General features: G+C 40.2%; 1 protein-coding gene across 19 annotated transcripts in view; it reads left to right on the top strand.

The window, feature by feature from the left end:
• DLGAP1 (DLG associated protein 1) overlaps window positions 1–25,555 on the top strand; it is a 305,491-nt gene that overhangs the window by 58,626 nt on the left and 221,310 nt on the right. For all 19 annotated transcript variants that reach the window (XM_081801561.1, XM_081801559.1, XM_081801560.1 and 16 more), the window contains one exon: window positions 4,857–5,071. In XM_081801561.1, the coding sequence (XP_081657687.1) occupies window positions 4,857–5,071 (215 nt within the window). The remainder of the gene's footprint in view (window positions 1–4,856; window positions 5,072–25,555) is intronic.

Below are 25,555 nucleotides of genomic sequence, written 5' to 3'. Positions count from 1 at the left end.
ATAGACAGTATATTAGGACTTTATGTTTTTGCTTAATCTATTTCAGTTATGTCTTCTCCTCCTTTGAGGAAGAAGATTGGAAGCAGGCATCAGAGTCTTCTTGGAAAGCCAATGTCATCCATCATGAGGGAGCACCTGAGTGCTAACAATAGGGCAGAGCTCCCCTAAAAGAGCTTTACTGAGCATTCCCTATGCACTTGTGGGCATACCTTATTTAATCCATGCCTAACTGTCTATGGGGTAGGAAATGGACAAGAAAATTGAGGCATATGCCTAGTTACTGACACAGCAAGAACTCAGACCTGGGTAGTCTAGATGCAGAGCTCACACCCTTGACCCCCAGCAACACTGCTTCCCCCATTTCAGTGAGCTTACCCAGTAATTAGAGAGATGACACAAAGACACATAAAACAAGTAGTGCATATAAATGCCATTGTGTGATTATGCACATTAAGTACACAGAAAGATGATGTGGATTAGTTTTGGGGCCATAGAGTCTCCAACATGACCATATAACTCAGCCCTTGTAACATGACATCAGTCACAGCCAGTGCGTAATGAATGGGAAGGGCTGTGTGCCAAGAAAACTTTATTTACAAATACAGATGGCAAGCTGGATTTAGTCTGTAAGCTATAGTTTACTGACTCCTTATGTAGAGATACATGCTATAGATTTCATTAAAAAGATCAATTTAATCTGGAGCAGTTGGAGGGAGCTTTAGAATTGCTGAGTTCAGCCCAGAAGGAAGATTTGAGACAGATTTACAAGACCCTACATGACCTGGCTCCGCACCCCTGGCCTCTCCTCGTATCCCTTTCCTCTTGCTGGGTAGTCTCCGGTCACACAGGCATTTTCATTCCCAGGCTTTAATTGCACACCAATCTCATTCTTATTCTGGAGACTCCACACTGGCTGATCCTTTTGCCTGGGAGCTCTTCCTAGCTCTCCTCCAGGCTGGCTCCTTTGGGCAACAGATCTCCTCTGGAATATTACCGCTTTCCTAGTGGCTTCTCCAAGGAACAGGCTAAAGTAGTCCCCCTCCAGCCACGTTATTACATTAACCCATCTTATTTTCCTAATTGCATTTATGATTCCTGAAATTATCTTGTTCACTTATGTGTGTGCTTGATTATCATCTATCTCTTCCTGAACTGCTTCTAGAATGTATGCTCCACAGCATGAGATCAATGTTTGTAACTGTTCACTGCTGTATATTCCCAGCACCCAGACCATGACTGGAAAAGAAACAAGCAAAAATTACTTACTGATGTGACAGAAGAGGGAGAAAGGCAAAGAGAGAGACAGGCAAGGAGATTGAGAAAAATGCAAGCATGCCCCACTAGGTCATGTTTCATTTTCTCCTGTTCTGTAACTGAATAGACTATGGCTATGAATAGAATGACCCATCATTCAGTGCCCATACACTACTTCAATTAAGAACACATCCTCGTCCTGGAATTAGAGGATGATAGCACTTGGTTATCGTCATTCTTTGGTCAGAAGCAAGTCTTCTGTATTTCTGAACTGTGACAAGTGGTCTAAGTTATAGACTGGCTCTTCCTGAAATAGAAAAATGCACACAAGTCCTCATTTTGTTTGATCAAAAATAAAGCTCTCTATTGGAGTTTAATGCTTAAACATATGCATTAAAAAGCAAATAATCCTTTTTCTCTAACTCATAACTATTGTTACATCTAACCTTTATTATATTGATTTTATTATTGTTTCTTTAACATTTGTTGGGTCCAACCACCTCCAAGGTTGGTACAGACATGCAGGACATCTGGCTGGTCTGTCATTAACAAGTGTCTATTTGCTCCAGCTTCCCTTCCTTACTAAGACTTCTATTCCCTTAAACTGCCAGGACCGGTAATACTGAAGGCTTTCTCAAACAGCTGTAAGGTTGTTTCTTTGGATTTCCCTAAATTTTTTCTTTCTGTGCAACTGAGGCAGAAAGACACATCAACTTTTGGCTAGATCCCAGTGATAGCTGTGCCCCATGATTCTCCTCTCTTCCCATTCAAAAGGGAGTAACATTGGGGGTATAGCTCAGTGGCAGAGCATTTGACTGCAAAAGGGAGTAACATTTCACACTCGGGCCCCTTACAAATTGGCATGCCTTCTTTGAAAATTATACACCTGGTCACTGTCTCCCCTTTTGCTTTAGAGTTTAAAAGAGTCAGAATTAAAATTCTGGCTCAGTTGTAGCAACTTCAGCGACATTATTTTTCTTCTCCAAGATCTTAATTTTCTGTTTCTTTGCATTTTTTCCTAGAACTGATTTCTGTATTATTTTATAGGTAATCTTGTTGTAGGCTACCTTTAGGTGTATGAATAATGCATTAATTTTTAAATCCCATTCCATACAGCTTCTTAGCTGCTATCATTTGAAAACTATTTCATTGAGAGGTATACAGATTAAATATTTCCCAGTTGGTTCCCTTAGCAACAGTTGCAACCCGTTTCTAGTGCAAGCTCAAGTTTCTACCATAAACTAACTTTGGGAAAAACATCTAAACAGAAATTTGCCATGTTTTGTTTCATGATTGACATGACCTGATATAAGTTTGTCCTTAGTCCCTGACATATTCCAGAGACTAATGCTTATTTATGAACTGTGCATCGGTACCGAGAAATGGCCAAGTGCTGTATGCATCATCTATGACCCTCAGGTGTACCAACGTAATTTATAAAATATAATTGCTAAGCCAATAATGAGGTTCTGAACATGATCATATCTTTGCAGTGAGTCACCTTCCAGTTGAAGGAAAACAAGACTGTTCTAAACAGCTATAATTTCACTAAGAAATCTTCCTTGTTGCTATAGTGATTTTGATGCTTTTTAGCTAAAAAAGTAAAAACTCTACATTGCTATTACCATGATCAACAAATAGCAAATGGATCAGATGCAATGGATTACAAAGGTGACAGGGGACTACAGTTGTTTGGTTCCATAGGTGCCAAAGATCATAGCCCAGAAAGAGAGACCGCATCACATAGGGGTCAAGAGTAAGGCCCCGGGAGCTGCCAGGTTGGAACTCTGCCCCTTCGTAGCTGAGACTTATGTATCCATACATGGGGCTTGATCTCACGACCCTGAGATCACGACCTGAGCCAAAATCAAGCATCGGATGCTTAACCGATGCTGAGCCACCCAGGCATCCCTCTCTTGTGTTTTAGTGGGACATCTATTCTTACTTCCTAGAACCTATAACATTTAGAAACCTGTGTCTAATATGTGTAGGTGTCATTGTGGACAACTTTATGAACCCTTCAGAGTTAAAATTCATATATTATTAATCATAAAATTTAGGTTAAGTAAATTCTAATCTTTGGAGTCAAACCAAAACGCTTTGAATGCCAGTGCCGTTATGTGTTCTTTTATTAGTTGTGTGTTCTTTGGCACATCCCTTAAGTTCTCTGAGTTCTTGTTTCTCATCTGAGAAATACAAAGAAAAATTATGCTGAGTTGTTACGTTGATAAAAAAAGATACTGTAAGCAAATCCCTTAGCATAGTTAAATGTTAATAACAAAAGAGTATATTATTTGATGGATAATCAATAAGTAGTTAGCATCAAAATATTAAATACCTGTTTACCTTCTCAATGAAACTTGGCCAGTTCCCAGGAGCCCCTCATGGCTACTCCTTCCCCATCACGATTACTGGTAACTCCTACTTCTAGTCTCTCTTCGGTGCATGTTCCATTTATGGCACCCTATCTTAAACTTGCTGATGGGTTGATCTGAAACTGTTCCCAAATGTGTTTATGCTCTGTCTTCTCATGCTGTTAAAGCATGTTAAGGGCAAAAACCAGCCTCCTTTGTTTTCTGGTTTCTTTTCATTAAGCCCTATGCAGTATTCTATGCACCATGGATTGTTTGTTGCTTCTTAATGGATAAAAAGAGTGGTCATTATGCATTTCTTTTACTCAATGGAGGAGTAATGAGATCCTAGGTTGAGTCCATGTTGAAGTGGAAAATCTAAGTGGAACTGAAGAGAAAGTCATAAAGAAGCCCTCTGTAGCATAGTGTAGTGCTCTGCTGAATTCAAAGGAAATGACTATAGAAAAAAAAGGAGCAGTGTACTAAGAACATTATCTTATATGGTACCCCCAGGTGGGGACTTAGAATAGGATCCAGCAAAGCAAGAGGAAAAGAACAATTCAGATAAGTAGCTCTACCAGGTAAGTAGAGAAACTCTTCAGGGGTTGTGGGGGCGGGGGGGGTGTATTCAGAGGCCAAGGAAAATTTAAATTAAGAAAAGGCCACTAGCTTTCATGAGATCATTGGAAACCTTTAAAGACTGCTTTAAGCAGATCTATGGAGGCTGAATTCAAATTAAGAGGGGTTCAGAAAGACTAGGTTATTGGGAAGTCAATGTAGCTGGTTTAGGAAGAAGAGAGATTCGATACAAGACAGTAGAGATGGGAGGTGTGAGGAAGGTGGAGATAAAACTGAAAGATTCTTAACTTTTAAATGACAATTGAAAACAAATAATTGAAAAGTTCAAATAAAACTGTTCTCCTTTCCAATGGCATTCTTATTGAAATTATTTCTTGGAATTCTTCTTATTCTTATTAGCATGAGAAATATGAGAAGTAAATCAAAGCCAATGGTTTTAATTTTTCCTAAGACACAGGATGTTTTAAAGATTATGACATGGATTTGCATGGATTAAAATATTTTCAAACCAATTATTACAGTAAAACACCATTATTGAGAAATGAAAGTCTGAAGTTTTAGATAATTTATCTATATTACCCACATTCAGGGTCATAACAAAAAAAGGAAAAGAAAGGAAAGCAAAGTGTAGAATTTTATTAAAAATGAATTATCTGTTTTCTCTGTGAATAGGTTCCTCAGGATGACTGGACAGGGTACACCCCTCGAGGTAAAGACGACGAAATTCCGTGCCGAAGAATGCGGAGTGGCAGCTACATCAAGGCCATGGGAGATGAAGACAGTGGTGACTCCGACACGAGTCCCAAGCCTTCTCCCAAAGTGGCTGCCCGAAGAGAAAGCTATCTCAAGGCTACACAGCCATCCCTTACAGAACTCACCACACTCAAGTAAGTGTTTCCAATGCTCTACATCTGGTAGTCCAGCTCCTTGTTTTAGCACCTAGAAGCAGATGGTGTGACTCCTAGAGTAACGAAGGCAGAGTCCACCCTATAGATGCAGCAGTGCAATGCACTGAATGGTCTACTGATTTTGACCTGGTGTCTGACTTGTGTATCCAGTGCCTTCAAAGACACGGGCATCCAGGTGTGTTCTGCAGAAATCATAAACTGAACCCCAAAGCCCAAGAAGAAGTTTGAAACAATCCAGAATGGCTTCTGAAATGAATTAAGGCTCCTGGTCAATGAGAAGGTCTATGTCTCTCAACTCTTGGATGTTTTCTTAACCACTAAATCTGCAGGTCAACTCTTCCTTATAAGACCCTTGAATTTTTCAGATAACTGAGTAATATAATAGAGCAGATGATCTTGGAGAGGCTTATAGAAAGTGGCTAGGCTTAAAATTGGGTCATATGTGAAGGTTCTTGATAAAGGTTTTTAATTTGGACACTAAATACATATAATTTATAAGACCTTAAAAATGGTTTTGGGGTGCTCCTGACTGGCTCAGTCAGTGGAGCATGTGACTCTTAATCTTAAGGTTATAAATTTGAGCCTCACATTGGGTGTGGAGATTACTTAAAAATAAAATATTTTTAAAAAGCGATTTTGGGTTTTGAAAAATATGATTATAGGGCGCCCGGGTGGCTCAGTTGGTTAAGCGACTGCCTTTGGCTCAGGTCATGATCCTGGAGTCCCGGGATCTAGTCCCACGTCGGGCTCCCTGCTCAGCAGGGAGTCTGCCTCTCTCTCTGACCCTCCCCCCATCATGCTCTCTATCTCATTCTCTCTCTCAAATAAATAAATAAAATCTTAAAAAATATATATATATGATTATAAGTAGTCCTTACCTCCATTTGTGCTATTTGTAAATAGAGAACAGCACTACAAAAGAAACTACGAAATTGATTATTTTAAACAAGACCTGATTAAATTTTTAATATTACTTATGGAGAGTAAATCAGAACCTTGGAATATATCAGGGCTTGGATCATCATTTGAGAAATATGGGTATTCGTATTTTTAAGTGCCTTTTCCCATATTTTGAGGAAATACATACTACTATTCATGTATTCATATTATGCCACAAAATAAAATATTAAAAGACAAAATAAAATAGAAAAAGGCCAAAGCTCTCAGGCTAAGGAAAACAAACTAAATTATTAACAGAGAACACTGAAAAACAGTGGATTATTTTATGATGGAAACATTTAAATAGCAAAATGCACTGTATCTTAAATAAGTGGACAGAGGGAGTCCCCTCACAAATTTTTTTTCAAGGAATCATGTGGGCCCTCTCCAGATCATTTCAATAGAAAGTTAATACCAATGGCATTAGTAAATTAACCCAACAAAGGAGCTCTTCTTTCTTTCCTTTGGCTTCCAGTTGCCCTTCCTCTTTGCCTTGATTACTGCAGGTATTGGTTTTCTAGGGCTGCATACCAAAGTCCCACAAACTGAGTAGCTTGAAACAACACACTCCTGTAATGTCACAGTTCTGGAAGCTAGAAGTCTGACATCCAGGTATGAGCTGGGCCACGCTCCTTGAGAAACTTGTTGAGGACAATCCTTCCTGCCTCTTCCCAGCTTCCGGTTGTGGCTGGCAATCCTTGGCATTCTTTGGCTTCCAGCTGCTGCACTTCAGTCTCTGCCTTTGTCATCACATGGTGTTCTCCCTTCTGGGTCTTCCCACAGCTGTCTTATGACACCACTCATATTGGATTAGAACACCCCCAAATGACCTCATCTTAACTTAATGAAATCAGCAAACCCCCGTTTTCCAAGTAAGGTCATGTTCACAGGTACTGGGAGTTAGGACTTTGATCTATCTATGTGGGGAATGTAAGTCAACCCATAACAGTGCTACACAAGGTCAAAGTGGATCAAGGATATGAAAAATAGAAATAGGTTTTTGTTGTACTTTGGCACACTTCACAGAGGCTCAGAAAATTAAATATATATGCATTCTGAAAAAAAATTAAAGAAACAACTGGATTTGTAATAAAGGCAGTCTGCCAAGGTGGTTTAAAATGAGGGTGGCCAAGGGTAACTTCTGGCAAATATCTTCTATGGACTTTAAAATATCTCTCCACTAGAGACAATAATAAGCAGACACAGCCATGGTGTTAATTAACATCCTCCAGAGGAAGCAAAAGAGGGAATGCTTTGGGCAAGAAAGTCACTTAGACCTTCAAGAACTCAGTTTCCTCAACAAGCAGTGGGATTCCATAACCTCCAGAGTCCCTTCTTCCACTTTCATATCCTGTTAGTTGATCTATCAGGATGCATTTGTCACATTGGCTGAATGACACGTTAGGTCTCGGGTAATGAGAAACAGTGATTGCCACTACTCACAGTGATACCCAGGTATGAGGAGAACAGAAAGGAGCGGAGCACAAGAAAGCTGAGGGGAGTGCTCTAAGGAGGCTGAGGACAGGGGTAGGTGCAGAAATCACCTCTAACAATTATGCCTTGGGCTAGTCTCCTCACAGCTTCAGGGCTGTGGGGGATCTGCTCTGAAGTCATTAGAACTCTTTCTTTTTCATTTTGCTTCCTACATAGTATCATCTTCCATTCAAGCCCCGGGCCCTATTTTTACAACCATCATATATTTCTTTGACTGCTTCAAGGTTTTAAGAGCAGCAGTTTTTAAGAGTTTTAAGAAAAAGACAAACACGGGTAGTGGCTAAGCTATTGGTGGAGAAGGTCAGCTATTTCAGACACTGAAAACAGTCACTGAGCTGAGTTGAGTTAGTGACTATTTTCTTCCTCCAAACCTACAGAAATTCAAAATGGCAACCACTTTATTGGGGGATTCCTAATAAATTGAGAAACTTCTTTATTTACTCAAGAAGGAATTTCACCAACCCTTCTCTATTCTTTAGCAAGCAAGACAGCATCTGACCATCATTCAAATATGCCCTTATTCTCTTTCCCACCGTCCCATTCCCCAGGCTTATTTCCCATAGATCTGTTTATCTCCATTCATTCCTCCTTGACCTGGTTTAGGGATTCCATTCCTCACTACAGTCTACGTATTACGCTTCCATCATACTCAACTACGGATGAGCCTAGTGAGTTCTAGTTTAATGGTATTTAAAGAGGCACACAAGAAGACAAGGGAAATATACTATGGAGGCAAAAAATTCAAACATGACATGACTTATAATCACTGCTGTCTTTTATTCCTTAATGATGTTTTGACTCAAGACCATTATTTCTCTAGAAGTTTGAAGTATTCAGTCCCTCATGAGAAAAAAATAAAGATCCCCATATCCTGGAATTCTAGTTCCCCAAAAAAGAAAACTATATTTTTGTTCTTACTTCTTTGACATTTAAGTCAATTTTTTTTTCCTCCTTCCTCCTCAGCAATTCACAGCTTTAGGGATGAATCATAGCCATGAACTAAGATAACTAAAATTAGTCAAGTGAGATTGGGGCAACATTTTGTTTGAGGTTTTCAACTCCTATCTTCTGTCAGAAATGTTGGAGAGAAAGTACTCCTGTACTTTCTTACATTGTTTTTCTCTTTTCTATTTTTAAAAGGCATCTTGAGGGTTTATTTACGTCACCTACTCAATGTTAGTTACTGTGTCCTAAGGTCAGTTGAATATTCCAGAGTCCTGAGAAGGCTTCAGACAGTGAACTCCATCTTTGGGCCACAAAATTCCTGTAGCTATTCACTGAGAACCATTATATCTTTCATTCCCTTGTTTCCCTCCATAGCAGGTAACATATCCCTTCACCTCACCACTAGCTTTGCTTTCTTCCTTTGGTATTAGCTAACAATGAACTTGAATTATCACCCAAGAATATTAGTATTTTCAAATAATAACTTCTTGATGCTTAATAGTAAATTCTCAGGCAAGTTGAAGAGAGGTTTAGGGGCCAGAATTCCCTTGTCGCCACAGCTTGGCTCTGGTGAATTTAAGTCTTAGTTGGATTTGTTATGATTTGCTATTTATTCTAGCATTGAGACTACTACCTGCAACCCTGATTAGTTAAAACTATGTCCAAAGCCCATCTTGGACTTTTCCCTCCCAATATTCTGTAGAAAGAACTTTTTAAAAAGTGAGCTGGCATTTAAATTCAACTATCCATTAATCCTAGGCAAATAACACTAAAATTTCTTCATACTTCTTTATCCCTTCATCCAAACACTAAGAAAAATTTTCTCCTGGAGGAAATAGGCTCTAACATTATAGACTTTGAAAGGCCTCTGAAATTGGCAAGGAGGGCTCCAGGCTTCTGAGCAGGTTTGGCTTTGGGGGTGACAAGTTAGATAGAGGTCCTAGCAATTTTGATAAACTATCAAACAAAAGGTTTCAAGAAGGTTCATATTCAGTCCTAAATGTCTTGAAGGTAGATAGTTTTCCATTTTCAGGATGGCTAATCCTCTTAATCTTCATTCTTTTCCTGATCCTGAACCCTTTTTTTTAAAAAATATATTGTGAAATACTAAATAGCTGTGTGACTTTGGCAACTGGTTTTATGTCTCTCAGCCCTAGCCCCCAACACACACCCAAATTAAATGAGAGGCTTAGGCTCTTAGCATGGATGGTACCATTAAGATAACTCCCATCACAACTCCCCCACCCCACCCCAACTTCCAGGCCTGTGGCAGACCAACATCAACCAAACCCAGCATTAACGGGTCCCAGCATGCTTCCCACTGAACACAGACCCGGTTTCAGAACTCTTCTCAACACGATTCTCCAGCCCCCACTTCCCATTGACTGGTGATGCCACGGGGTCCTGTCTGTCATCTACACGGTCTCTGAGAGAACTTTCAGCACTACGGTATATAGTTGTAAGGATGAGGCCCAGAAGATCTGGGAGCTCAAAGTTTAAAGACAAAAGGAGCAGTATTGGTAAATAAAATAATTTGAGAAGAGATAGATGGGGTGTTCTCCTACAACTTTAATTCTGGAAATTTAAATGAAATCAATTTTATATCAGGAACCCAAAACAAGCTTCTTGCTAGAGTCTCTGTTTTTGGTTATCTTTGTATAAACTTCTTGCTCCCTTTTTCCTCTGTAGACATACTGTGTCCTCTGCCAGTTCCTCACATTCCACAAGCTCCTCCTGCCCACCTACAGTTCCTCAGTTCCTTCTCTCCCCAGAAAAAGGGGAGCTGGGGTATATGAACATGAGAGCATCGAAGATCTTTTTCCTAAGAATATAAATCATGTTTATAGCCATATATAACATCCCCTCTTTGTCCTAAGTGGTATGAAATGTCTTTGTTTTCCTTTGTTGTCTGTTTTCCCCAAATGCTTTGACATTTCTCTCCTACCTGACCCTCAGTATAATTTTACACATAATAGTAGATGCTCTTTACAATGGAAGAGAGAACAGAATAACGCAACCCGACACTACAATATTGTAACTATAATTCAGTGATATAAACTCAAGATAGGTTCCCATCCTTTCCCAACCACAGTACTTTCTTCTATTACATTCTATCTTCCCAACTCCCCCACCCCCAGCTTCCAAAATGATAACAACTAAAACTCATTCACTTGCTCATAGAGAAATTATCTAAACATGTTTCAACCCCTTGCTAGAAATAAACCTCGTTGAAAAAAAAAAAACAGTAACTGGTACAAGAAATTGCCTGTTATATTCAGCTCAGATCACCATTCCCAGCTCAAGAAAAATTAATTCCTCTTTGGGGTATGAGTGCCCTCTTCCAAATGAGATGGATGTGTGTGAGCACTGTAGTCTGTACCATATCTTGGTCTCTTGCGATATAATTGCTTCTAGAAAAGCCTGTTTGGTAAGGAAACTTGCATAGATTGGCCTGTCCCTACAATGATCATGACCCCAAAGGAAAGAACTACTTCTGTATCTGTGAGGGAGGTGAAAGAATGAAAGGAAATTCAGACACATTTTAGAGAAAGGAAGATTTTAAAACATTGAAGAGAGATTTAAGTTTTAATGTTCTAAATGCCTGACTGAGTGCTAAGGGCTCTACATTCTTTTTTTTTTTAATCATCATATCTCTAAAAATGAGATTTTCTCCACTTTACAAATGAGGATCCTACATCTCAGGGAGATTAAATAACTTGTCCAAGGTTATATGTCAACTAACCGTCAAAGGGAAGATTGGAGGCCAGGCGTTGAAAGCAGAAAGGATAAGAAGCTGGGTGGCATGATGGGCTTCCCCAGACCACAGAGAAGAGCTACATAAGAGGGGTCAGCACGGAGGAGAAAAGGAAGGTCGCCCAGGTGTGGACACCTGAGAAGCGGCATCCAGGAAAAGAGCTGAGCAAGCAGAGTAGATTTGGGGGTGAAGGGGTGTCAGAGGCTGCAGTGAGGTACATCCCAGCCCAGAAGCACAAGCAGGCTCACAGGCAGCTCAAACACGAAGGGCTTTGAGAAGTTTTGACTCAGGCTTGCCCTGGGGTGAATGAAGAAAGGACCAAAAGACCAATGGATCAGAGATAAAGGAGGTGTTGGCTGATGGAGGTTACAGGGAGAAGTGATAAGCTCTTAGAAGCCTGGGTCCAGCTGCCCTGGGACTATGTAATAACAAACCCTGTCCCTGTATCCGTTCCGAGGCTGTATGGTATATAACCTGAGCAGTTTTCTCAGGACCTGGCGAGGCTCCCAAAACTGGAGAATGTGAGCAGGGAAAAACCCCTGAAGAGGGTTCTGGAAATGAAGATTCCCCAGTCCCCTCAAGTGGTACTGATTGGAAATGCTACCCACTAGCCTGCCAGGAAGACTTGTGTTTGCAGAGACCTTTAAAATTCCTTTACATTGCCTGTCTACTGGCTACCATGCCTTCAATTTTATATCTACATTCACTATTAAAGTGCAGATAACCAGGTAACAGAGAACACCCTGATTATAATCAGAAATGGTATTCATGTAATCACTCACTCATTTATTCAATACCATTAATATTGAAGTACTGTGGGAGACATTTGTACTTGGTTTCAATAAATTTATTAAATGCTTTACTAAAATCTGGTTTTCCATGGTCAAGTAGAAAACACATATATATGTTTTTATTTAGACATATTTTTATATAGACATATATTTTGTTTTTAAATCTATATTGTATATAGATAGATATGTTTTATATAGGCATACATATTTATATAGACATTCTATTTCTACATATTTATATAGAAATACATATATTTTTAGAGATATACTCTAAAAGATACTCTATATAGAGTATAGACTTGAGTCTATATATAGTATACACTCGAGTATATAGATGTGCTCTAAAATCTAAGAATGGTGGAAGAAGGCACTACAGAGAAGCAAACTTAAAATTCAGAGGCTGAAGGTATTAAAGTTTATTATTTTGTTCAGAATTTTTTCTGGTCAGAACAAATCCACTTTACTTGAGAGTGTTTTCTTTTTCTTTTTTTCATTGCAGATTACTGTTGTCAGCATAGTCCATGTTAGTAGTTTTGCTTTCATTTTATATCATTAAAGCAATCCTCCTCATGCCCCTCAGATGGTAGCACACTCTGAAGGAAAGAGAAAAGCTACTTTAAAGGAAGCCTAGGCAGACATATTAGGAGCTGCCTCTAATCCTTTTTGGAGGCCGGATGTGTATGAGTCCTAAATAAATATGCCTTTACAGAGAATGCATATGGAATAGCAAAACCATTGACATTCCTGTATATAAATAAGAGGAAATGAGATCAAAACTACAACCCAAGGATTGAGGTTAGTTGCAAGGAAAACTTCTAATCGCAAAGTTATTAATTATGGAATAAATTCATTTGGGAAGTTGGAGAGAAATTTTTCCAGGCACTTTTGAAAACAACCTGAACTGTGTCTCTCTGAGAGCTTTGATAATTCTGCTGGGTGCCTTGGGTGGAGTTGAACAGAATCTCTGTGTGAGATTTTCCCGACCTGTGGAGCCTAAGATGTCAGCTGAAGACCAATACCATGTTCTTATTGTGTATATTCATCCTGTATTTTTAAGTGAAGCATGCAGGAAGATGAGATTTCTAGGCACCCACGACTCACTGAGAACATCACTGTTCTTCCCGATTCTTCCCCTTCTGTCACCTGAGTTACCATTTTCCTAAATTCAGTCTTGAAACATTGCAGCTCAAACTCTCACCTCTTCAAGCTTTAGGGCTTCACGCCTCATTTGAATGATCACAAGGACCAATCTCTCCTGCTGCCACAGAGCCTGTCTCTTCTATAGACTCTCTACCAGGTTACTGAGACATCAGCTCTGAATCCCATTGTGTCTCTGAACATAGTCCTCAACTGCATTCAGTGTCCCAGTAAGACTCCATTCTTGTTGGAGATCTTCTTTCTGCTGTTCCCTTACACACATTCTATGCTTTGATCAAACTGAGCTACTAATTGATCTTAGGATCTACTTTGCTGGCTTCAGACCCATGCTGGTCAGGGTAGGTTAGATTATGCTAGGAGTAAAAGAACAACTCCTAAATAACAGAGGCTTCCAGTGACAAAAATGTATTTCTTGCTCATGCTACATGTCCATCTTGGGTCAATGGGGAGCTCTGGTCACTGTGATCAGTCAGGGACCAAGTTGTGGATACTCTATATCAACAAAGATTTCCAAAGTCACCAAGGCAGGACAAGAGCACAGCATCTTAATGCTTCCATCCTCAAGTGAGACAAATCACCTCCATTCCCATTTCATAGGCAAAAGCTAGTGGCATGGCAATGTCTATCTTCAAAGAGGGCAGAGAAGGCAATCTTACCATGTGCCCAGGACATGAACACACAAAACAGTATTTGACAAACAGCACTAATGACTACTGAAGTCTATCCTTCTGAGACCAAATATCTGGCTCTCTCCCTCTCCTGCAGGCAAAACATATTCATGCCCCATCACCGCCATCAAAGGGAGAAAACCCAAATCCTAGTCCTATCCTAAACCTCAAAGTTTATGATGTGTGGGTAATGAATGATAGTCTGTAGAGCAGAGAATAATACACTGTCATATCTACATCTGATTCAGATGTGGCTCCTCTACACACCTGGAGACCTGCAAACTCTAACAGAAAATGACCTGCCCCCTACACACCCCATTTATCATGGTGGAACAAGGACAAAACATCCACAATAAGGACTTCCATTCAAAGAGAAGAAGATGGAAGACAACAGTAGTCATTGGTCCATAGCAATTCTGCATTCCTACTGGGGAAGATGTTCAGGCTCCCTACCCTAGGGGAGGCAATGTGTTTTGATTAGGCTACAATTCTGCTCCCTAGGAGCAACTTCCTTGTACATTGTTCTGTCTCCTAACTCCCTGCTCTGGAAGAGTCTTCCATTTCTATTATCCTCCTTGACCATATCCAAAGTACACATCTGGAAATGTGTGCTCCTTGGACCCCAAGAGACATTTTAGGACTCCTCTTGTTACTACATCTTTTAATTTAGGCTTTTGGTTCTTTTAGCAGTATAACTCTCTCACAACTGTAGCTTCTTATCTATGGATTCTGATGAGTTCCCTGTAAAAGTCATCACACTCATAGAACCCTCCTAGATACAACAATTGTCTTTGCTCTATTTGTTTGCCCTCCCACCCCCATACCTCTAAGATACTTATAAATTTATTAGCTGCTTCCCTCTGAATCATTTTGTCTAATCAAAGTATTTATCTAATTGCATCTTCATTCTAAATCATTTTGACTCCATTCAAAGGTTTGAACAGTAGGGTGAGGTAGTCATATCCTTGACTTGAACCTTGCCGCCAGCGCTAGTTTTCATCATACCTTCATCACTCAAACACCTTCTCAGGTTTACCTTTTACAGATTGGGTTGAAATCAGTTGCTTCTTCCAGACCCTTCAAGTCTTCAAATGTCTAGCCTCTCCTTATATAATCTAACCAATTCTTTCTGAATTTATTTCAAACTGCATAATACCTTGTTGAAGGCTGCCAACAGCAACCAACACATGCTATTAACATTGTGTTTTGCAACTACCTCCCCTAGAGTTATGAGTTCAGTTATTACATCATCTACCTTCCAAGTTGTTGCAGACAACAGTTTACCAAATGATTCACCACTGCATAACCTAGATCAGTATGTTTCCAGCCTTTAATAATTACTTGTTGTTTGCTACCAATTTCTGAAGCTATACCCATATATTTTAGGGTATTTTGTTGTTGCTATTCCATGAGTACCCCATTTCTGGTACTAATTTATGTGCTAGTTAGGCTAGACTAGGTTATGCTCTGTTGATAAACAACCCCCAGATCTCAAAAGTTTATTTCTTGCTCACAGTATGTGTCCATTGTGAATTGTCAGGAGACTCTGATCATTGCAGTCACTCAGATACCCAGAAAGACAGATGGTATATCTCAATAGGTGCTTCCATGGTCACCAAATCAGAAAAAGGGAATGTGGTGAATTGAGCACTGTTTCCTGGAAATGATGCATGTCATGTTTGCTCATGTTTCATTGCTAAAACCATCCACATGACCACACTAATTTCAGAGAGACAGAGAAGTGCAATTCTACTATGTGCCCAGAAAATGGAGAGCTCGGTGTATTTGGTGAATAGTAATAATGGTACCTCATGGTCTTTGTTTATCCCCCAGGAAAGCCATCTCCTCTTCATTTATTCATTCAATTAAGACTGACTACAGCATATTGCTAAAGAGCACAGGCTCTGAGAGAAGATTACCTGGGCTCCAAATCATAGCTCTGTCACTTCTAGGTGTGTCGTGGTGGGAAAATCATTTAACCATTCTGTGCCTCAATTTCCTCATCAGTTATAAGGGATGATAATATTTCCTATCTCAAGAGTAATTGTGAAGATTCGATAATGTAACATATGTGAAACACTTTGAACACTGCCCAGCACATGGTAAGCAAACCATACATATTAGCTATTACCATCATTATTATTATTTTTGGCCACCTACTGTGTGCTAAGCATTAGGATACATTAGTAGTCAGGATTGCTAGTATAATAGAACTTACAATGTAATAGGGGAGAAGAGTAGAAAAAAAACTTCATTCTTTTCAATCTTCCTCTCAAATGTAACCTCTCCCTGTTGGCTGTTATTTCTTCCTCCTAAGAATTCCTGAAGTACTGTCTTCAAACGTTTCTCAAGGTAGTTGTAGCCTTCTTACCTATGTTTCTATTTTCTCTGTCCCCACATCAAATGCTATCTGAAGTAGTGTTTGCAAAGCACTGGGCACAGGGTCAGCCCCAAGGAGGTGCTGAATGAATGCTAACTTACTACTAAACAATCCCTATATGCCTCAGGTGGCTTGAACAGTAGCTTTGTAGAGTGGCTTTAACCCATAGTTTTTGAGTTGAACTTTCATCTAATATCTGCCCATCACCCTTTGGCTGTGTCTGTGCTCAGACTCTTTACCTTCCCTGTGCTTCTGAATCTGTGGTTCTCTGCAAAGTTCCCAGTTCCTTCTCAACCCTACTTAGCATCACCAGCCCACCTGGAGGCTGGGAGCTCAGTCTGGCAGGTACACATTAGCATGTTAAAAATATCTATGCAGCCATCCCGAATATTGTCATCCACTCTGCACTTTAGCATATTTCTGTTAGTTCATCTGGGGAATCCCTGTTCATTCTAGTTCTCTTAGGAGGAGGGGAGAGGCTATAAGACCAACATTAACTAGTCCTTTTAGAATTGGAGAAGGATTCTCTGCAATAATCACATTAATGCTTCACATTCTTTCAAATTGACTTGCTACCCAAATAAACCAACGAGGAAGAAATATATTTGATCATCTATCCTGATAATAAGTAATATTTTAATATTCTTTCAAGCCTACTTTTCAAACTAAAAATTACAAGTAATAATTTATCAAGTGTTTTCAATGCATCTCATTTGATCCTCCCAATGGTCTCAGAAGGGAATTTAGAATTGATCTTTACCAACACTTAACCAATAAACCAAGGGTTCCACATGGTTATGAGCCTCAGGAGGTAGAGCCCAGCTTGGTCTTGGGTCTTAGGCTCTAGCCATCTGCTTTCCATTCCAACTTTCATCCTTCTGCTGCCTCGTGAAGCTCTGGGAACTTTTCCCCAAGTAAGACTATCTTCACCATCTGGACATTGTTCTGAGCTTCCAACTCAGAAACTTCTTTTAGTTCTTTGGACCACTTCTCTTTCTCAGAAGAGGCAGAGCTGAGAGCTCTAGGCATAGATCCAGGTTACCACCTGCATATGAAATTGCCACCACCTCGGTAGCATCATCCCTGGGCCAGATTTTAAGAGAAATGGATGCTGTGCTACGGGTTTGGGCTCCTGAGGAGACTGGGCTGATCCTAGAGCTCATGTCTGGAGAGGCGGAAATTAAAAAGCCAAGAGAGAACTGCTTTCTTGTATTGTTTCCCTTGCTTCCTTTCACCTAGTGAAGAAAGGTAATGTCAGGGTTTCAGAGTAAGAGAAGCTGAGAATTAAAATAGCCACATTAAAAGACCATTAATTAATTAATTAATTAATTAACATAAAATAAAATAGCCACGTTCTGTGCCCTCATCACTGAAAGAAACCGTTCGGCGTTGTTGGCTGGTCCAGTTTGCCAGTGAGAGCCAATGGTGTGCACCTCTCCTCAAATCCAATGCCATTGGCCAAGATGGGACTATTTACACCACAGAAATCAATAGACCCTACAAATCAGAGATTTTTTTTTCCTTCTCAGAGAGCCAGGTTTTAAGCATTTACCTGTATACCACTGCACAGTATCTTCGTGTAGCCATCCTTCAGAAAAAGGACAAAAGGAAAATCTTAGAAGCAAAACCAAGAGGAACCTCAGAGATCATTCCAACCCAGTTATATTACAAATGAGGAGGTGGAGGCCCAGAGAAGAGCAGGGACTTGCTTAAACTATTTGACAAATTTTAGGATCCAAGTCTTCTCACTTACAACTAAGAATTCTTTCCAGAGAAATCAAAGTTTTCGAGCTGCTACATTCCCTGAGGGAGACAAGAGAAAGATAAGGCTCTGTCTCTACTACATTCATATATGATTAAGTGCCATCAAAATGAAGAAAACAATTGTGTATAATTATTTGTAAGTTTCAAAATAACATTATGCATGTTGCCTCAGACTAAAAGTACTGTAATTGTTCAGAAAATACAAAGATATTACGATAGAAACAGCAAGGGGTAGCTTCATGTAAGAGAAAGGATTCAGCCTGGAATTTGAATAATTACCCAGAGATAAGAGACTGGGGAGGGGGAATGTAGGGGAAATGAGTCTGAATATAAAGGAACCAAGCTGACTGATGCAGGAGAAGGGGTATTTAAAAATGGGAAACTATCTTCGGAGAGAGAGTGAAGACTTTTACAAGCAAGATTCTTAAATTAGAGAATTTGTTTTGTTTGAATCCAGTTAGCGATAGCGAATCGTTGATGACAGAGGAAGAAAATAATGTCAGTGTTGTTTTAGAACAATGGCCTACATAGCACGGAATTTTAAAAAAGCCAATTACAGGAGAACTTTTCTCCCATCTAGATGAGAGAATGTTCTACACTATTTACATGGGGATCTACATCTGGAACGATGTTTTCTAACATCTCAGTAGTCATTCTCTCTGTGAGGAGAGTTTATGGGTAATTTTTGTTCCCTGTCTTTTGCTTTTCTCTATTTTTTTTTCTTTTTGTTTCTTTGGGGTTTTTTTTCCCCTAATTCCTGTGTTGCTAATTTTAACAACAAAAATCACCTCAAAGGATAATGACTAACACCTAGAAGCACTTCCTATACACCAATACATATAGTAATTCTAACGTACCTCAAGACAGGAATTATTATTATCCTGAATTATACAAAGAGGAAACTGAGACACAGGAGGTTAATGGACTTACCAAAGGTCGCAGAACTAGACGTCCATAGGCAGGATTTAAATCCAGAGCCCATACCATTAACCACTATTCTACACTGCCTCTGGATGTGAGAGACACAGGCAGACAGTGTAAAATCAAGTAAATGAGCCCAAGGAGAGTCATACCGATCCAGGCATGAAGCACAGAAGTATAGACTGGGATGATGCCAGAAAGGCCTGCTAAGAAGATAAAGATACTAAAAATCAAAAGTCAACTAAGAATGGTCATGTCCCTTGTTGTTGTTTTCTCTTGTATGTTGTGGTGATACTCTACACCACAACAGATTTTATGCCTACACACATCTCTTTTCTGTTTAGGAATAATGGGAAGATTCCCATTTTTACTATTATAAAAATACTTGTAAGAATTTCAACAGCACCAACAAGTATTTTAATAATATGTAAAAGTCTTCCTCCCCCTCCATCCCTTTTTATCCTTTAGAGGTAAGAATTTTAACCAATTTTTGTGTATCCTTTCAGAAATGCCCTATGCAGACATTATATAAACATATGTCTATACTTTCTTTATATGCATGGTTCTGCAATTTGCCCTTTTTGCTTAAAATTATTTCTTAAACATTGTTTTATATACATGCATGTAGATTAGTTTTTTAAGAAATTCTTCTTGACAACTGCAAAGTATTCCATTGTATGGGTATACAATAACTTAGGTAACCACTTCCCTTTTTGCATGGAGAATATTCTTTATGCAAAGCCAAAGAAGGCAAAAAGGCTTAGTTATAAGAAAAAGAGATATTTACAACATACCAAAATGATTATTGGATTCTAACTCTTGGGTAAGAGGGTAGGAATGAGTAAGAATTTTAAAGTAATTTCCATAAACATGAAGGCTTAGGATCTCAAAGCACTTGATCATTTGAAGAGAATGAAGACAAACAAAAAGCATGATGTAAAGTGAAATGTTCCCAGCCATCAAAATCAAAGAATATAATCACAAAGGCTGCCTTTTCAATTCCTTGCAGGCAGGACTGGGTTCTAAGACTATGCCACTCAGAAGGTGAATATAAACAATCTACCATTGCAAAAACAATCCAAGGGGCCATTGTAAAAATAAGTGAATTTTTGTTTGTTTGTTTGTTTTTGTGACTTACAGTCATGGTGGTATTTGATCAATAGCTAGAAACTTCCAGGTTATTTTCCTTTTTGAATATTTTGAGATCAGTTGAGCTGTTTAGAAAACAGATTAAAATCTTCCTATTCTTTCCCTGGCTGTCATGGGGGAAAAAAAAAGAATAAGCAAAAAAGCAATCATCTTAGGTAAAGGGAAGTCTTAGTATTAGCAGGAAGGAAAAGTGACCCTTGCGGGGGGAAAAATCTTAGGTTTTCTCATTTTGTTTTCCCAAAATAAGGTAAATCCATTAGATGCCTATGCTGCTTGACCCCCCTGGACTATCCCTGAGTTTATTTAAGAAGTTGCTATGGCAACCACCCATGCTTTAAGTAGCTGAGCTGAGCATTGTGGAAAACAGCTTGGTGAGCCTCTGTCTGGTTCTCATGATCATTTCCTGTACGCTGATGGTAACTACATTATAGCTAAATGACAATTTAAACATATTAATAATGGTTTTTGTTCTCCTTTAGTTTTCTTTAAAGATTTATTTATTTATTTGAGAGAGAGAGCAGGGGGAGGGGCAGAGGGAAAGGGAGAGGGAGATAAGCAGACTCCCTGCTGAGCACAGAGCCCAACTTGACATGGGGGGTGGCGCGCAATCATACCACCCTGAGATCATGACCTGAACCAAAATCAAGAGTCGGACACTTAACCAACTGAGCCACCCAAGGCACCCCTGTTCTCCTTTATTTAAAGAAAAAAAAAAAACACTACTTTTTAAATGACATGATAAAATAATGAAAATATAACATTGCCATTTGAGTCTGCTGGCCGCCCTCAACACTGTGAGAAATGGAATAATCTCAGGAACTAGAGAAATGCAGTGAAGAAACCCCAGCAGGGACAGCACACTTGGCCACCGCCCCCACCCCCCACCTCCTTCCCTTTCACAGTGCCCACTCCTCAAGCACCTACCATGATAGATCACAGAACTGCTGATGTTGAGGCAGCCCAAAGTAATAAGAAAAGGCAGCTCTTGGGGTGTCTGAGTGGCTCAGTTGGTTAAGCGGCTGCCTTAGGCTCAGGTCATGATCTCAGGGTCCTGGGATTGAGTCCTGCGTGGGGCTCCCTACTCAGCGGGGAGCCTGCTTTTCCCTCTCCTGCCACTCCCCCACCTGTGCTCTCTCGCTCTCTCTCTCAAATAAATAAATAAAATCTAAAAAAATGAAAGGAAAAGGAAAGAAAAGAGAAAAGAAAAGGCAGCTCTGAGGACAGATCTGGACTTTACCACTTTGCAACCTTAGACAAGTTACTTAACTTCTCAAGGCATGGCCTTTGTTGTTGTGCTTTGTGGGGTTTTGTGCAGAGGGGGTTCTCATTTTTAAAATAGTTCTGATTATTTATAATTAAATAAATATTGTGAGAATTCAATGAGCTAACAAATATTAAGCACCTAATCTGATATGTTTTATTCAGTAAGCATGTCTTTAGTGTTTCTTAGGCACAAGATACAAATTTTACTTAAAAATAAAGAAACAAACCAACCTAGAAGGAAAAAAACAACTGGAAAACCATAAAAACAGATACATTTACAGAGAATAGATTACTCACACATGTGCAATGTGCCAAGCCAATTATGTAGACCCTGGCCGGCTCTGTGAGATTCTTCCTCCTTCCCAAGTCAGTCCTGGACTATATTTTTCTTCTATTTTGTATCTGCCCTTGGTCTTTGATCCCTGTAGGCTCATCCCTGGTCTCAGGCTCCAAATGGAAGGTACTTCCCTGACTGACCTGAAGGCTGCTTGGCTGAAGGAGCAATCTGCTTCTACCAAGCCCTCCCCATGTAGACCTATATGGCTGAGAACATATATGCCTTCCCTGGAAATCCTGTGTCTGTCCTTAACCCACTTCTCACTGATGCATCTCCTCTGTTGGAAGATTTCACTGGCAGGTAGCTGAGACTGATCTGTGGTTTGGTGAAGTTAAGTGTTTTACTTACTGTTCTAAATTAATATCTTTGCCTGTGTTTCCAAAAAATCAGGGTTTGAGGAGTAGGGATTACAGTGGATCAGATCCTTTGGCTTAGTACCTCATGATGCACTGATTCCTTGACTCACTTGACCAACCTGGGTGAAACCCACCCCTCTGATAGTTTACGGGACAACCTACCTGATCCACCACTAAAATGTTAAGAATGTCCTGTTTTCAAGCTCACTAGCCTTTAATAGTAAAAAAACCAACTTTATTTCTTCTCTTATTGTTCACATTTTCATCGTCTATCTATACTGTCAGGTAGATTCATTGTCTGCCTCTGAGTACAATAGTTAAAGAAACTGCGCTGTTGTACCACTGGAAGAAGAAACTACTGGGAATTGCATTTTTTAATTATTAAAAATGAATTCTGGTGATTATTTTTACCAACAAAATACCTGTGGCTAGAATTTGCTTGAACAGCATGATGAGAACCCACCCACTCCCATTTCCAAGGTGACTTCAGCTCTTAGCTTAGTGGCTGAGAGCTTGTGACTGATAGTCCATACCATATTAATGGACCAAGCTCAGGTGACCTAATTTGGTCTCTTCCCAGGATCTCCTGGATGGATTGTCACTCAGTCACGTTTTCTCTCTTCTAGGCTCCTCAAGAGAACACACTACCCAAGTCCTTTCAGTGGAGTGTCATAACTATTAGAAACATTTTCCTTATGCAGTAACTATAAGAGTATTTCATTTTTATGTAGTTTCTACAGTTTAAAAGTTTGTTATTTATGATCTCATTTGATCATTAAACAGCCTCCCTTCTGCAAGGAGAATCCACTCCACCACTTACAGGTCATGAGCAGAACTGGGGCTTAGCTCAGGTCTTCTTACTCTTCAACCAGAATATTTTCTAAAATATTAAATGCCAATGAGAAACAAGTAAGGGACAGAATTTTTAAGAAGAGAAAGGCATTGTTTCCTCCAAATCTTCACTATGAATAAGTTCCCAAGACAACCTTGAGTCTAGAGTTCTAAGTGCTGTGCCTATCTTAATCACAAATTAACTTACCTCTCTCTATCTCTACCCTAGAACCCAGAACAGATGCAAAGGGAGGACATCAGTAGTCAACCTCAGTGATGATATTTGCCTGAGGTTGCTGGGGAAACCCAGCTGCCAACTGGCAATAGCCCAATAGCCCATGAGTCTTACCTCCTTAATCATGTAATCATGTTAACCCTTTTATCATCAGATGAGGTCTCTCTATCCTTGACCAAGTCCTGTAGCCCTGCTCATTCCACTTGTTCAGCCTTTTAGCATTACTACATGCCTAAAGAGATCATATAATGAAAGAATAATGAGTTTTGTTGTGGGTTTTGGTTGGTATGTACAAAGAGAACGTGTGTGTTATTTTGGGTAATTTGCATTCAACAGGCCATGCAACTCTAAGGGGTAAAAATAAGGGTGAAAATATGTTTTAAAGATATCTAACTTTGCCCCCAATAAGAAAATCCCTGTCTGTTTCAAGGGATTTGGGGACTTCTTCCGAGCTTCTCACAACAGCCAGCTTCCCTGTCCCTTAGGACACTCCATAAGTAGCTCCATGATCCTCCTGATCCAGGCCAGTTATATTATGTCCAAAGAGTGTTAAGGATGACAATTCAGAAGTAAGTGGGTAACTCATGAGGAATGAAGTTGGCTGAAGTTACTTCCTCCTTACCAACAAAGAAGTTTTCATTGGATCATTCTACAGTCTCTAAGATATTCTGTCTTCTCCAAGACGCATTATTCCATCCCAAGGAATGAATGTACAAGCCTCCCAGTGGGACCCAAGGAGACAGCAACTTTGAGGAAGACAGCCGTGGTGGGAGAAGAAACTAGTGACGCACTTTCTCTCCACCATATGTTATCAAATTAGCCAGATCCTGTGTGCTCAGAATTGGCAGAGCTTCCTCTGTTGCTGGATACGTTGGACAGTAGCTCACAGCTACGCAGTTACCTTGATAATTAGGTGACATCCCTGCCAACTTTTGCAATCTGCCCTCCAGGAGGCAGCCAGCCAAAGCATGCCACGTGGGAGCCCATGCGGATGATTCCACCCCATTGTTCTAGGTGAGCCTTTCCTGCCCCACACAAAATCCCCAAGTGTGAGAAGCTCTCTTCACACATAGTGGAACCTTCTACATTCAACCTAGTGGAAGTACCAAATGGGGAACATCCTGGGTTGGTTACTCGTGGGCTCCTCTTCAGGCATCACTTCCCATTGCCATAGTTATGTTCAGTAAGGTGTTAGGAGCACAGTTTTTGTTTTTGTTTTTTAATTTTTTTTAATTTATTTATTTGACAGAGAGAGAGAGAGTTAGCAAGAGCAGGAACACAGCAGGGGTAGTGGGAGAGGGAGAAGCAGGCTTCCTGCTGAGCCAGGAGCCCAATGCGGGGCTCGATCCCAGGACCCTGGGAACATGACCTGAGCTGAAGGCAGACGCTTAATGACTGAGCCACCCAGGTGCCCAAGGAGCACAGTTTTTAACATGGAGGGTTCTGAAGTCAGAAAAAACATACCAGTGCCTATAATTGAAATGGACTTCAAACATATATCGCAATAATGCATGTTGTCAGCTACTCGGAGTCTCTTATTTATATGTTATGTCCTGTCTTATTGCTGGTCCCTGAGCTGCCTCCCATGCTGTCATGGTTAGAAAAGGATTAAAGGAGGAGCCAGAGAGGGGCGGGTATGAGGGTAGGCAGTAATAATAGGCCACCTGGGACCCAGCCACCCAAACCCCACCATTCAAGGGAGAAACGAAGAGATGTGTACGGTTAGGAGTGAAACATTCCAATGTGTGGGATATCTTTGCTTGTTCATTTATTCATCTATTCAACAAGTACTTAATACTTGCTGGATACCAGACACTCTTCTACGTGCTGTGGATACTGCAGGAAGCAACAGAGATAGTAACCCCGTGGAGCTTGTATTCTAGCAGGGTAGACAAAAATAAGTAACATAGATAAGTACAGGGCAGGTCAGATGGGGATAAGTGTTGGGAAGGAAAAAATTAAGCAGGGGAGGTGCCTTTCAGACAGAGTGACTCTGGAAGGCCACCCTGGGAAGAGATATTTGGGAGTAAGGTCTGCAGCTGTCCAAGGGAGAAGGATTGAGGCAGGGAGCAGTAGGTGCAAAGTCCCTGGGGTGCACCTGGTGTGTTTGAGGCACAGCACGAGGGCCTCTGTGGCCAGAGCAGGGTGACGGGTCCCAAAGGGAATGGAGCCAGACTGATGACAGGCCTGAATGTCACTTTGGACTTTATTGAGGGAGATGGAGAGGGAGATGGGGAGATATTAGAAGAGAAATATTTAAGAAGATATTTAAGAAGAGAAAACCAGGAGGGAGGGAGATGGGGGAGATGGGGAGATATTAGAAGGCTTTCAGAAGAATGGCCTTTTCAGATTATTTCCCTGGATGTTTTTTTGAGAAGAAACTAAAGGGGAGCAAGGTATGGAAGCAGAGGAAAGTGATGGCAGTATTCTAGAGAGGGGGTCACAAGGGCTTGGATAGGTGGCAGCATCAGGAGGCA

Source organism: Leptonychotes weddellii, chromosome 13 (assembly GCF_054177405.1).
Source record: "Leptonychotes weddellii isolate Sample4059 chromosome 13, ASM5417740v2, whole genome shotgun sequence".
Taxonomy (NCBI): domain Eukaryota; kingdom Metazoa; phylum Chordata; class Mammalia; order Carnivora; family Phocidae; genus Leptonychotes; species Leptonychotes weddellii.
Note: the sequence above shows the minus strand (reverse complement) of the source record. Positions and strands in the feature narration are given on the sequence as shown.